This window comes from Homalodisca vitripennis, chromosome 1 (assembly GCF_021130785.1).
Source record: "Homalodisca vitripennis isolate AUS2020 chromosome 1, UT_GWSS_2.1, whole genome shotgun sequence".
In the NCBI taxonomy this organism is placed as follows: Eukaryota; Metazoa; Arthropoda; class Insecta; order Hemiptera; family Cicadellidae; genus Homalodisca; species Homalodisca vitripennis.
The window spans coordinates 82060058-82074885 of NC_060207.1; the positions used below are offsets into that span (position 1 = coordinate 82060058).

At 33.2% G+C, this 14828-nt stretch overlaps 1 protein-coding gene across 1 annotated transcript in view; it reads right to left on the reverse strand.

Annotated features, from left to right (window-relative positions):
- Window positions 1-2549: 2549 nt before the first annotated feature.
- LOC124365702 (AFG3-like protein 2) overlaps window positions 2550-14828 on the reverse strand; it is a 36140-nt gene continuing 23861 nt past the window's right edge. Inside the window, exons 11-14 of the mRNA XM_046821642.1 lie at window positions 10447-10673; window positions 9166-9366; window positions 5544-5738; window positions 2550-3145 (exon numbers count right to left, since the gene is read on the reverse strand). Of these exons, the coding sequence (XP_046677598.1) occupies window positions 2927-3145; window positions 5544-5738; window positions 9166-9366; window positions 10447-10673 (842 nt within the window). The 3' untranslated portion in view covers window positions 2550-2926. The remainder of the gene's footprint in view (window positions 3146-5543; window positions 5739-9165; window positions 9367-10446; window positions 10674-14828) is intronic.

The window sequence follows — 14828 nt, forward strand, 5'->3', positions numbered from 1 at the left end:
CAGAGTTATCCCATAGCGGATGTGGGATTCTACTAGAGCGTGGTATGCTGCTTTAGCTGCAGCAAAACCTCCTATCCACTTCACTCTTCTAATAACATAGATTCCTGAGCTTAGCTTTTTACTCAGTAAATCCACATGACTAGTCCATGAGAGATCTGCATCTATTGTTAATCCTAGCAGTCTTGCTTGTTGGTCAGTAGAGATGTTAGGAATGTCGGGTATGTCATCTTGTCTGCGACTAAAATTTATATGTATCGTCTTTTTAGGGTTGATAGCTAAATCGTTTTGGAGGCAATATTGAAGTGCTTTGTCAGTAGTTGAGGTAATGTTTGTGACCAGGTCTTGTGAATTGTTACTTTTGATAATTAATGTAGTGTCATCTGCATACATTGTTGCCTCTATGTTGTCATTTTTAATAAAACTGGGAAAGTCATTTGTAAAAAGCACAAACAAGAAAGGACCAAGAACAGTGGCAGTGTACTCTGATTGCGTAGTGTCCATTTAATCGGAAAGTAGGCTACCATGATCTTCAGTAATAAAGAATAAACTGTCAGTCAACATATATAGCCTCTATCAGTAATTTGGCACCATTTATATCGTATTTTGCAGATAAACACCAAAGATAAGTACACTTTATTCAAATTTCATGCATATTGAGATTTGAAAAACTATAAAATCTTGTACTTCAATATATTTATCATACATAAACTGTATGATTAATAGAAATATGCATACTATACACTTTGTTTAAAGTGAAAATAATTATATTCTAAACCAATAGCCATTTCCTTAACCTCTGCATATTCTTAAAAAACATGATATTTCTTACTTAATTTGTGTTTTTGGGCTGTATTCAAAAGATCAATATTTTATTATATACAGTATTATGGTTTACAGTGATATTTACTCTGTATGTTACAATAAATAAATTGGTTGGCCGATTGAAAGTCAATTGTATTACCACATTCACTTGCAGAGAGAAATCTCATCCACAGTGAGCAGCTATAGGTTAGAATTGGTCTTTCACTCAATCTTCAAAACTCAAACATTTTTGATCGAATTCATGTAAAATAATAAACAATTTTCTACAACTCCCCTTTTGACCAATGTTTCTGAGCTATTAGAGACAGAAGTATGGCAATAAATTTGTTGTGAGATTTAAATTTACTTACGAGAGCCTATATGTCATCTAATGGTGAAAGTTATAAAAAACACTATGACAGCAAAGAATGTTGAAAATTTTATCAGCTGTAATATATGCTGCCTAAAAAAACATGTAGCTTTTGTATATGTGTAAATTTTCTCCAAGACCAAACACCTATTGAGATATAGACATGACTATTCAATGTGTTCATAAATATTGTTTATATGTACAAAAAGCGGCTACTTTCCCATGAAACCGTAGCTACAGTATATTTCAAATCTGTAAACTCGTTATCACAAAACAGCAGTTTCATAGTAATAGGCTAGTGACAGAGATATTTATTGTGATAAAAATATTCTTGTTTGGAACTGATAAAAATAATCAAACATGTAACTGTATATTAACATTATGTTTTAAACTCAAATACAAATTAACATTTCCTTAATAATAGGGTCTGGATGAGTAGGCTCTGTGCCCTACTCCTGTCCTTATCTGAAGAGTGAAGTGTGAACATCTCTGAAACTGATACGATGATGTCCGTGTAAGTCAGCTCCCCGCAAATGGAAACATTGTCATCGTCTATGAAGTCTTCAAATTCCGATGCCTCAACATTTAGGGCCTTCACTGCTTCAGTCCAATCAACAAGAGTTTCACTGATTATGGAGTTGATGATTCTGCTTCTATATCAGTTTTGGATGGTGGTAGCAGTGGCGTTGTTCCAGGCTTTTGACACCATCCAGGGCTCAAACCAACTCTCTTCAGTACTTCATTTTGAAGTTTTTTATCATACCTTGATCAAGAGATTGTGGTTTAGAAGTTTTTTTCTCTAGTAGAAACTAGACTTTGACATTTTCAGATTGGACAGGTAGTTTACTTTACAACACGACATTGTACAGAACTGCATAGTGTATGCATATGCTAACTGGTTTGAAACCAAAGCATAAAAAGACCTTCGACTTAAAGAGGCTCCATGTAGGAAACATTGAGTAATAAGACGTTTGATGTATTATAGCTCATTAAAAATTGAGTTTAAATATTTAACATTTCTTATTTATAAAGATCTTTATATATAGCATTGAGTGCTGTAAGGATTTCAAAGGGACTTAAAAAGTTTGAGATACTGAAAATTTTTAGTTATCAAGGTTTGAGTTAATGAGGTCCTATATTAATTTAGCAAGTTTGTGGTATGCCCCCTGTCAGAAATGTGCCTGATTGAGAATATTGTTGATCGTACTCATTGCCTAATCTAGTAAATATTGTGTCTACAAGATATTATAAAAACACTGCTGAGTGGCATGTTGTGTGCCATCATAACTTGTTGATAATTTATTACTTATTATTTATTTATTCAAAAGCGATGTATTAAAGTCAACACTGTTGTTTTGGGTAGCAAAATAATACGTAAAACTGTAAAAAGAAATGTATTTTATATAAACCTATGTCTGTAACAAAACTGCTTTTTCAACACTAATCAGTTTTCTTTTTAGTTATTAATACTGGCATAAATGATATAAGCTACATTTTTTCACACTTTATTTTTTATGTACAAATAAATTTACAGCAGAACAAGTCAGGACATCAATCACCACTTATTGCTAGAAAAAAATTGATTTGAAATACAATCATTTTCGTAAAAAGACAAAATCAAAATAAGTTAACTTAATAAAAAAAGTTGTAATTTCTGATGAATATAATTTATTACACAACAAAATATGTACAGAGACAGGTAACTAATGTGTAGGCACGTTACAGTCTGAAACTAATCTAGCTTAAAATGCAACTTTAAGTTGTGGCTGGTTTGGGTTTAGTTTCATTACTCTTTGGTTCTTTTTCTTTATTCCAGTCCTTTAGTCCCTCCGGTAATGTGGTGTCTTCCTCGAATGACCCGGTACCTTCGACAAACTCCTCGTAAGTAGATTTTTCTGGGAATGGCCTCGGACCAAGTAGTTCGATCATGTCATCTCGACTTAATATCTCTTTTTTCAATAACCTTTCGGCAACCTGAAAAATATCATTTAATTTAGCAAATGTTATGAAATAATAATCTTTGTTTTATATATATATATATATATATATATATATATATATATATATATATATATATTATATAGCATTTTTATTTATGTTTAGCATTAATGTGGCAAAACATTTTTACTCCTTTCTTTTTCGTAAACATTTTTGCAAGATGTTTCATTTCTGTATTATTTAATATGTTTCTCAAGTATCATTTATACTCATCCAACTGGCTTTAGTTATTTTATTATTTCCTGTTATCTGAAAAAAAAATTTAAATTTACCATTCTAAATTATGAAAAACCTAAACACATTTTTTTGTGACCACAACAAGCCCAAAAATCTGTTTGTTGAAAAATAAAGAAGAAACATTTGTGTGGTGAAACTTATATATAAAATATGCAAGTTTTCTAAAACTAAACTTCTTTTTGTATAATCTCCTGTTCGAATCAAAGAATTCTAAAGTCTCTGAAAAAACAATCATTTAAAAATCTTTTGATATAGAACACGAAGGAGAAATAGCGCAATTTTTTTTGTTTCACTGTATTGATTATTTGTTTTTAAATTAATAATCTCTATATGTAAAAGGCAAAGCCCTCACTCACTAATTCTCTACCCTTCTGATATCCTAGAAAGTTTAAATTTGGCACATGTATGCCTCATGACTTAGAAAAACTAAATCCAAAGTACCTTAAGCCGGAAGTAAATTATATAGGCTGGAATTTGTCGCTTTGTGGCCGAAGTAGATTTTTCAAACCAAATTAATATATATTTACTATCAGGGAAACTGCAAAAACTACTATGGCACCAAAATTATCTTACACCATGAGAAGGGCCAAAAAAAAAAAAAACCACTTTTTAACTACAGTAGGTTTTTCAGACCGAATATGTGCACATTATTCTTGATCGTGGAAACAAGGCAAATTCTACTAGGCGTTTGTGTAATATAATTCACTCTAACTACAAATGCTTCTTCACACATTAAAACCTGAAATAAGAGCTAGTGGAATTTCTTTTTTACCTTGTGAACCTCTTAGCAATGAAAACTGAAATAATACGTACCATAAATATATATTACTTCCGTTTCAAAACGATTATAGAGCTCCATCATATTATATGATAAGTGGTTCCACTAAGATTATTAAAAACTTAGTATTTAACCATTTTGGCCTATATTATTTCAAGGCTTATTGAAATTATTGGAGCTATTAATTCAAATACCTTAAAATACTGCATAGAAATTTTTTTATTTCATTATTACTCATAAAAATTGTTTCACTCTACGGCTTCAGGGCCGGACACAAACTGTTCTCTTTAAACTTACATTTAATTATTCTGAAATTGTCCACAAGATTGGAATACCTTCTAGTGACAATCAATCATTTTCAGGAGCATTTATTATGACATTATAAGGGATACGCTTATGACATGTATATTTTATTCAATAAAAATCACGGGCAAAGCTGTGAGTAACTGTTAGTTCTTTCCAAGTTAATTTTTTTTTACTTTAGGTGGCTCTAATAAGGCACAGGACTTAGTCATCAGATAAAGCCAATTCCTTATTTAGCAGATTGCACTCATATTGTCAATACAAGAGGTACAAGAATTTCTTGTTGGTTTTCTTACATTTCATGTAAATCTTAGCTAATAACTAAGTTCTTAACTCTTTCAGTGCCAGACATTTTCTAGGTGATGGTGCAATATGATGTATCAAGAGGAGCTAAGCTAAAATTTACTTTTTTACAGCTTACTTGTTATACAGATCTAATGTTTTACTTTGTTCATTTCGGACTAAAACAGATGATTATTTTTATTCTTTCTTATAAATATAGTTTTATCTAATTAAGAACTTGTTTTATTGTGCATATATAAAAAATGTCTCATACATTAGATACTGTGAAAATAGTTCTCACCCACACATATTAAGGCATTTAACTCCAAAAATTAACTGAACTATCATAAAAAATACACTTTTTAGACTATTGTATGAAAAATATCTAGTTGCAATATTCTATGATGAGGTTGTAATTCATAAACAAATTATATACACATATTGTATACAAATATAAACTCTTAAATGCAACCATTTAACATTTAGGCCTATTAATATAACAATGTTGCAAATATTAGACTGTATTTTGAATTTTCTAAATTTTTTTTATAGACATCTGGTTAAAATGGGCGTTGGCTATGAAAGGGTTTAAGTATTTAACTGTAGAGTTATCCATCAATGATTCACAAATGAGAACATTTAAAACTGAATAATTAATAGGAATTTTCAAGGCAAGTTTCAATAAGTTGTACTCATCTTAGGATTAACTGTAAGTTCAAGTCATCCATCTCTGTCACAATCATGAAATTGTTACAAGTATAAGCAAATTATTACCTTGGCTACGTCATCCTTATGCTGTGTGAGGAGATCCGTTGTGTGCTTGTGCGCTCGATCTATGAGCACCCGAACTTCTTGGTCTATCAGCTGTGCAGTGCTCTCAGAGTAAGGCTTCTCCAGTACCATCTCACCTGGCTGTGGCATGTCAAAACTTACGTTCCCCACCTTTTCATTCATGCCGAAGTGAACCACCTGGACACAGAACTCATTGCAGTCAAACACTCCTACAAAACGATCATTTTTTTATTTTTTTTAGTGATACAGAATTTTACTGAATAGGTAATTATTGGCTGAACGTTAGAAAAGGCTATCGCTAGAGGGGATAGAGAAATGTCATTTCTGTCTGTCTGTTCGTGCGGCATCTAGGAAAGAAACAAACCTGTAGACTTGAAATTTTGCATGAGATTTCATATCTATACAAGGAACATCGAGGTGATTCCATGAGATTTGGCTTAACATTAGAAAACATTTTTACACTGGTCTTATGGGTAAACATGATGGCAATGAGATATTTATAGAATAAACAAAGTTGTGTACAGACTTTAGTACAATTACATGAATTTTATATTTTAAAATGTGATATTTGGTGGATTGGTTGGTAAAATGTGTTTTACATTCTGTAAGTGTCGTACAATACTGTATGAGTTTTTGTAAATAGACAAGATAGTATTCGACTCGATGATGGTGCATGTCCCTCCATGGAATTTGGCTGAACATTACCTAAGTATTAATTCAGCAGTACTTGAAATTTTGTATATATTACTTAGCTATCCCCAAGTGTTTGGGTAAACTTCCTCTTCTATCTCTCTATCTACCTGTGTATCTGTTTTCCACTGGATATCTCAAGAATGAATTGTGCTATGGACTTGTAAATTTCCATGTAATGTAATTTCTACATAAGCAACATCGTATTTGATAATGGGTATATGATTGAGCCTTTACATATCCTAACTATTCGTATGATATCCCTAACGCAATTTCATCTGTAAACTTTAAATTTTACATGAAACTTCATTTCTTCATAAACAAGAATTAGTTTAATGAAAATATATATCTAACCATGGGGTTCAACTCAGTATCATTCAAATCTGTTACTCGTATTCTGGCAGATTTTTTACGCTGTCAGCCTCAAGGCTATAAAAATTTCTTTCCTTTCTGATTTCCTGTTTTTTGTCTGTATGCTGGACATTTAGAGAATAATAAAATGGACTGTAGAATTGAGTGAAGCCTGTTACGGGACATGTTGGGTAGCAAACTACTATGTTCTTTGTATAGCAGTCACATATGTACACTCCAGTATGGTTTACTTCAAAAGTATATTTTTGTTAAATAAAAATAAAATTTAAAAAATTCTGTTAACCTTAAGACAAATACCCACAAAATATCAAATAATTTCAGTTCTTGTGTTACAATTCTAGGAATATTTATTGATAGTAATTTTCCACAGACTTCCCAAATTAAATGATTTTCAAAAAGATTGTCTAGAGAAATATTTTTACTGTGATATATATATATATATATATATAATATATATATATATATATATAATATATATATATAATGAATTGTGTGCCTGAAAGTTAAAACTATGTAAAATCTGCACACTATGCTTTTTTAGTCAGCATAAAATTTATAGTCTCTTTAATAGACTAGTGATAGAGGATAATAGTATTACAATTAATGATATCCTTACTTTGAAAAATAAAGCCATCAGGTAACATCTAAAGCACAACCTCTTGACAACTGTAAACCACTTTTATTATGCTTGAATTACAAACCGTTATTAATCTTTATGTTTTTGGTTCAGTATCACATTTACTACAAAATATTGCATCTCTTGTTATAACAAGTAATATGCATGCACAACTATGATACTATAAACCAAAATAATATTGCAATGGACCACTGTAGGATAAATAAAAATCAACACAGTCATGTTATAGTGTCTAAAAATATTTATAATTAAATAAAACATGTAGTTGTGTGAAATGACTTGTAATGACTCTATGAAATTATATATATATATAATTTCAATAAACATTGAATCACAAAAAGTACTTGCTCCGCCGGGAGTCGAACCCGGATCTCTCACTTGCCGGGTGAATGTGCTACCATTACACCACAGAGCGCTTACTTTTTCCGATTCAATTATTTTGTATTTGGCCGTATCTGTCACATATGCGTTTAAATAAGCAAACTAACATATGATCGGAAGACCAAATACCTGTCAAACGACTTTTATTAAACTGTATAAATGGCAATAGCCTTAATTAATTTCAATGAACATTGAATCACAAAAACTCCGCTGGGTTGCTCTGCCGGGAGTCGAACCCGGATCTCTCACTTGCCGGGTGAGATTTAAATAAATATACAAGCATTATTTATTTATTTGATTTTTGCTCTATTTAAATGTTTACATTAAAGTCATTCATAAATAAGATATTCCAATTACTTTTTAGAGGTGAATTTTATAATTGTTTACTGACGTATCCAAGAATGATATTATATACACGATATTAAACTTTACTTAAGGAAGTTTTTAGTAAAGCTTTAACTTAACTTAAATGCTGTTCTTGAAGTTATAAGATATACAAAATGAGAGAACATTTCAACAAACTTTAAATCATGTAAATCATATTAAAGCGGAAAACTAAAAAAAGTCTTTGAAGATATTTTAATTTCTGACGAATCCGAACACAGCAACTCATAATGAGCAATTTTATATGAATCGTGTCACAGTGATCCGCCTCAATTAAATCTTTTACCTTAAGATAAATTTTGATTGATATACAAAATTTAAAAACCAATTAATTGTACATAATTCAACTTAAAACAATTAACTTAAGATCAAATAAAATTTGATATGTAAATGAAATCTATTAAAAACAACTGGATCAGTTTGTCTCCTTTCCTTACACCACACAACAGTTGAAGTATGCTATGGAGATGTTGAAATCAAAATCAACTGAACATACACTATCTGGGTGACTTTCTTTAGATCAAGCTGAACCCCACAGTTTGGTATAAAGATACACAGTTTAGCTATTCCATGGAGATGTTGAAATCAAACCCACCTGAGCGTACACACTCTGGGTGACTTTCTTTAGATCAAGCTGAACCCCACAGTTTGGTATAAAGATAGACAGTTTAGCTATTTCATGGAGATGTTGAAATCAAACCCACCTGAGCGTACACACTCTGGGTGACTTTCTTTAGATCAAGCTGAACCCCACAGTTTGGTATAAAGATAGACAGTTTAGCTATTTCATGGAGATGTTGAAATCAAACCCACCTGAGCGTACGCACTCTGGGTGACTTTCTTTAGATCAAGCTGAACCCCACAGTTTGGTATAAAGATAGACAGTTTAGCTATTTCATGGAGATGTTGAAATCAAACCCACCTGAGCGTACGCACTCTGGGTGACTTTCTTTAGATCAAGCTGAACCCCACAGTTTGGTATAAAGATAGACAGTTTAGCTATTCCATGGAGATGTTGAAATCAAACCCACCTGAGCGTACCCACTCTGGGTGACTTTCTTTAGATCAAGCTGAGCCCCACAGTTTAGTATAAAGATACACAGTTTAGCTATTCCATGAAGATGTTGAAATCAAACCCACCTGAGCGTACGCACTCTGTGTGACTTTCTTTAGATCATCCTGAGCGCCAGTTGTAATCCGCTTGAAGAACAACTCCTCTGAGACTCTGCCACCTAAGGTCATGCACATCCGGTCAAACAGCTGTTCCTTGGTATACAGATACTGCTCCTTAGGCAAGTACTGGGCGTAGCCGAGCCCCTTGCCTCTTGGTATTATGGACACCTGGTCAAATCATACACAACCTTTTGGATTTACTATCATACTGACAATACCAATAACAATAAATTAATGGTTTGTTTGTTTCATCATTTTCTTAATTTAGTACCCATTCATAAAAATTAAATTACCACTAACTTAAAATATTTAATTATAATTTTTATAATAAAAAATATTTAAAAAGTACATTTTGTAAATTTATATAATTTGAATCAGAAAGTTCAACCAAGAACATTTCATCACATAATACTTCTAAGGCACACTTTATTAATAAAAAAACTGCCAAAAAAATTAACTATCCGACCACCATTTTTGATTGCAAGAAAATGGATATTCAGTTTCACTCTTCCTTCAATTTGATATACGTAAATTCAAAAATATACATATAACACTTATGTCTTTTGCATGTTCTGAAAATTTCTATTGAATTATTCATTCAATCAGCGCACTTATTGACTTAAAATGTATTTTTTGTACTTTTTGAGAAACAATTTTTCAAAACTTTTCATTAAACAATGGTTCACTGTTTGATATTACTTAACTTTTGGTTAGGAAAACAACTTCTGATATACTGGGATTTTTACAGCACTGGAGTTTACATTTTACTATCATAATTTTTTGGAAAATCATGGGTATGTAATTTAAATGGAAAATCGTGGGTTTGTAAATAATATTTGACTTGAACTTGATATTTTTTATGTGTGTTTGTATATTATAACGTCTTGTTTCTGCACTTCTACAGGGTGGCCACTTATAACCTTTTTATAGTTACCTAATAATTTTCTTTTTCATGATGTTTGGACAATAGATCTATCCAATTTGGATAGGAATTATTAAAGGAATTATTACCATGATTCAGTTTATTTTCAGTAGTTATCATTTAAATACAATGTTTCTAATTCTACTTAACTGTATAAGTATTAGTCTACTAACAATATTTAGAAATCCCTTACTTTTAATTTAAACTTTATTTTCTTAAATTAACAGATTATTAAAAACAACAGTTTAAAACTACATCTGAACTCATGTTACAGTGGTTGGTTATATGGCTATTAATTTTGTACAGTTAAGATCAATTGTTCTTACCTTGAGCAATGGGTCAGCATATTGCAGGAACCAACCAGCAACTGCGTGTCCAGCCTCATGGTATGCAACTGTCTTCTTCTCCTCTGGCTGCAACACATTGGTCTTCTTCTCCATCCCGGCCACTACCCGCTCGATAGCCTGCTCGAAGTGCTTCATCGTTATAGATGACTTCAGGTCTCTTGCAGCAATCAGAGCTGCCTCATTGCACACATTCGCAATGTCAGCACCTAAAAAAACATTTTAGTAGCTTGTGGATTTCTACTTTTGTTAGAAAAAGTATAGCAACTGATCACTTAACACGTTCACTACCAGTCCATAACTGATGTTACAACAAACAATACACACTAATGGAGCCACTTGATGAAGTAATAATACTGATTCTAATGTTTTAAAAATAAATAAACAGAGTTTGGATTCTTGAAAAATGTTTGAGTATAAATAAAGGAGAGGCAGGACTACCATTGCAAATCTGAGCGTTTTGTAACTCAATAGCAGGCAGCCACAATAGCAAACAATTCTTGTTGCTTCTGTTTGGTGAAGTGTTGTTTAAAATGAACCCTGGAATTGATTTAACTTAATATTCTGGAGATGATTCTAAACCCGAGAGCAGGAGGAAAGACAGTTGAGGGAGTGGCCCATTTAGCCTGCACTTAGCCTCAGCCAACTAGAAATATGCTGTGTTGCTAAACTGTGCACACACCCACTGAAGTGTTTTATCAGCACTCTAATAAAATACGAGGGCTGTTTTTTAAGTAAGGGCCGTTCTCCCGTACACGGTAGTAGTTCGCGTTCCTGCCGTAACGAGCGTGCGCCCCGCCTCCCGGCATTCCTAGCGAACAACTTCATGTCAGTTGCAGCTCTGTAGCTAACCTGTATGCATTACTGTGGATCTTTAAAATGTTTAAGATTATCGAATCACCCGCCGCGTGTGACATTCGGTCAGTGATACGATTTTTGACTGCAAGAAACATGTCGGCTGCTGACATTCACCGTCAGCTTTGTGAGGTGTATGGTGCCAAGGCAATGAGTGAAGGTAAAGTGCGGAAATTGGTCAGAGAATTTAAAGATGGCCGCGAAAATGTCCACGATGAAGATCGCTCAGGCCGGCCATCTGTGATCACGGGAGATTTGGTTACTGCAGTTGTCGCAAAAATTCATGAGGACCGACGGTTCACAATAACCACTCTCTCTATGGAATTTCCTCAAGTGTCCAGGTCAGTACTGTACAAAATTGTGTCAGAAAACCTAAACTTTAAAAAATTGTGCTCAAGATGGGTACCCAAACTCCTCACTAGGGATCACAAAAAAAAGAGATTAAGCAGTTCTTTGACTTTCTTGACCCACTACGACGAGGAAGGAGACGACATGTTGAGTCGAATTGTCACAGGAGATGAAACATGGGTATCCCATATCACTCCTGAATCAAAGCAACAGTCTATGGAATGGCGGCACATAACATCTCCAGTCAAAGTCAAAGCCAAGCAAACGCTGTCGCGGCGCAAAGTTATGGCACCGGTGTTCTGGGACAGGTGCGGTGTTTTGCTAGTGGACTTTATGCCGCGAGGAATGACGATTAACTCAGAAGCCTACTGCGCAACCCTGGCCAGTCTCCGAAGCGCCATTCAGAACAAAAGACGCGGCATGCTGACAAAGGGAATTCTGCTCCTCCACGACAATGCAAGGCCTCACATCGCTGCTCGGACACAGGAAATGATCGACTCTTTTGGCTGGGAAGTTTTGAATCATCCGCCGTACAGCCCCGACCTTGCTCCGAGCGATTTCCACCTTTTTCGGTACTTGAAAAATCATCTTGGCGGGAAGCGCTACAATGACGACGAAGAAGTCCAGACGGCCGTGAACTCCTCGTTGTCAGAGCAGGCGGCAAATTTCTTTGAAGAGGGATTTCAAAACTTAGTTTTAAGATATGATAAGTGCCTTAACAAACAAGGCAACTATGTAGAAAAATAAAAAAAGTATGTAGATTCTGAAAATAAATGTATTTTGAAAAAAATAATTGTTGTTTATTTATAAAAAAAAAACGGCCCTTACTTAAAAAACAGCCCTCGTAGGAGAATCAGAAGCTATATAAATAAGAAGCCTGTGATCAAGCCTAGTGCTTTCAGTTCTTATAAGACAGCCGACGGGAGAGGACTGCTTATCAGAAGTCCGAGCCGTGTTTTGCTTTTCCAGTGTGCCGTTTCGTGTTCATATCGTGTCAACTTTTTGAGTTTTATTAATTCATAAACAACCCATTCCAAAGTGTATTGATGTATTAATTGGATAACATTAATTGGATTTATAAAATAAGTGTCTTTTATATACAAGTGCGAAATCGAACAAATGTTCAAGGTAAATGTTCGACTGGACTTTGTAATTAGCAGAGAAGGTGTTTAACTGTACAGAGTGTTTAACTGGTGAACAAGGATAGAAGGCAAACCTGTAAAAATTGGAAGTGTGAGGTTTGTGCATTTGAGACGCTGTCTACCAGTAGCAGAGCAGGCGAGGGCGGACAGTCAATTGTGTTGCAAGTCACCACTGACTTCCGGGGTGAGGTATCTGATTTTAGGAAGAAATTGAGTGAGAAATGGGATTAGTCGTGGGAAAAACTGACTCAACTCCAGAGCGATCTCAAGAAGGTTACAACAAAGATCAGTAACTTAAATAGTAAGTTACATGTTGTAAAAAAGAAAATAAATGTAATGAAGCATGCAGAGATATTGTCATTGGCATTGAAGGGAGAGAATCAGTCTCTGAAGGGGGAGGTGAATGTACTGCAAGCTGAGTTGGTGAATCTAAAGCAGCACACAAAGAAAAATAATATTTTAATATACAGTATTTCTGTTGCACAAAAAGAGATCACATCACACATATATTATACTTCACAGACTTGCAGATGTCATAAATGAGGAGTTCCTGCGTTCGGATATATAATTTGCCCATAGACTTTAAGGCAGAAATAGTGCTACCCGGCTGCCATCTATTGTCGTATCTTTCGTTTCACAATCAAAAAAGGCGACGTGGAAGAGTACCACATCTAGACCAAAGATGAAGGTAATTAATTGACCACTCTGCGTCTGTGTTTTTATATAAAACTTGGACTTATTTCCTTTCTGTAATATTTTCATCTTTTATTGACTGACTAGTCAATAGACTGTTATGTGAACAACATTAAAATAAAATGCTCATATGTGTACACCAATGATGCCTTAAAGCCTTTGAATACTATTAAACATTATATTTTAATTCATATTACAAAACTTAATAGCTAAGCATTCTTTATATTATATTTTGTCTACTTTTTGTACTTACTTTTTAAAATAAATAATAAAAGCACAAGTTTGGCATAAGATAAAAAATACTTCGGTATATCATATTTTGTAGGTTGTAGTCTACTGTGAATATATATGTAACAAAAGCATACAAAACTTTGTACATTTTTTGGCATTTAGAGAAAAATGAGACAAAATGTTTTCTGGATAGTAAAATTACTAAATATTAAACAAATTACATTCCTGCACAATGTTAAGATACACCATACAATATAAAAGAGACTGATTACGAGAAGAAGGGACAGCACATAGCCATGCAAAAAAAAAGTTAAAAACTCAATTGACAGTGGTAGTGACAGTAATTTCTTAGAATGTAACAAATACATCATAGATTCAGAATTCTTTGCCCACAATTTTAACCATAGAGGGTATCAATATACTACAACAGCAGCTTTGAGATAACCCTTAATATAATGTATTTTTAATCATGCATTAGCTGAGTCCGAGTTTATTTCAAGAAACTTATGAAATAAATTGTCCACAACTGAAAATAAATAATTTATTAGGCAATATGCATTGTTGTATTAATCATTTTCTTCATCCAATATAAAAATTTACATCCTTTGCCAAAATAGTTAAAAATAATGATTTATTATTTTCAAGCGGTCATAAAATTAAGGAAGGGTGTCTTCTGTACATTTAGTACAAAACTAAAAAAAAATGTAAAAACAACCTAAATTAAAATAAATTTACCAACAAATACTCCTTAAAATATTATAGAATTATATAATATAAACCAAATTAATGACAGCATACTGTATTCGATATCACGTAAATAATATTAGACTTCAGTATTACTTACTTATGCTTATTGGAATTTGAAAAAAGAACTTCATATTCCTTTGGATAAAGTATCTAACATTAAAGTCACTATAATGAGAGCGCTTTGCAAGGTGTGAGGTGATATGGCAACAGCGCACTGCACCACTATTGGCCCGACCCCAACCGTCTTCTCTACACAACACTCAGGTTTAAGTGGAATCAGTTTGTAAAAATTAAATAAATTAAATTCTTTTATTACTTTATCAAAAGTTAAATTTTAGTAATTTTAGC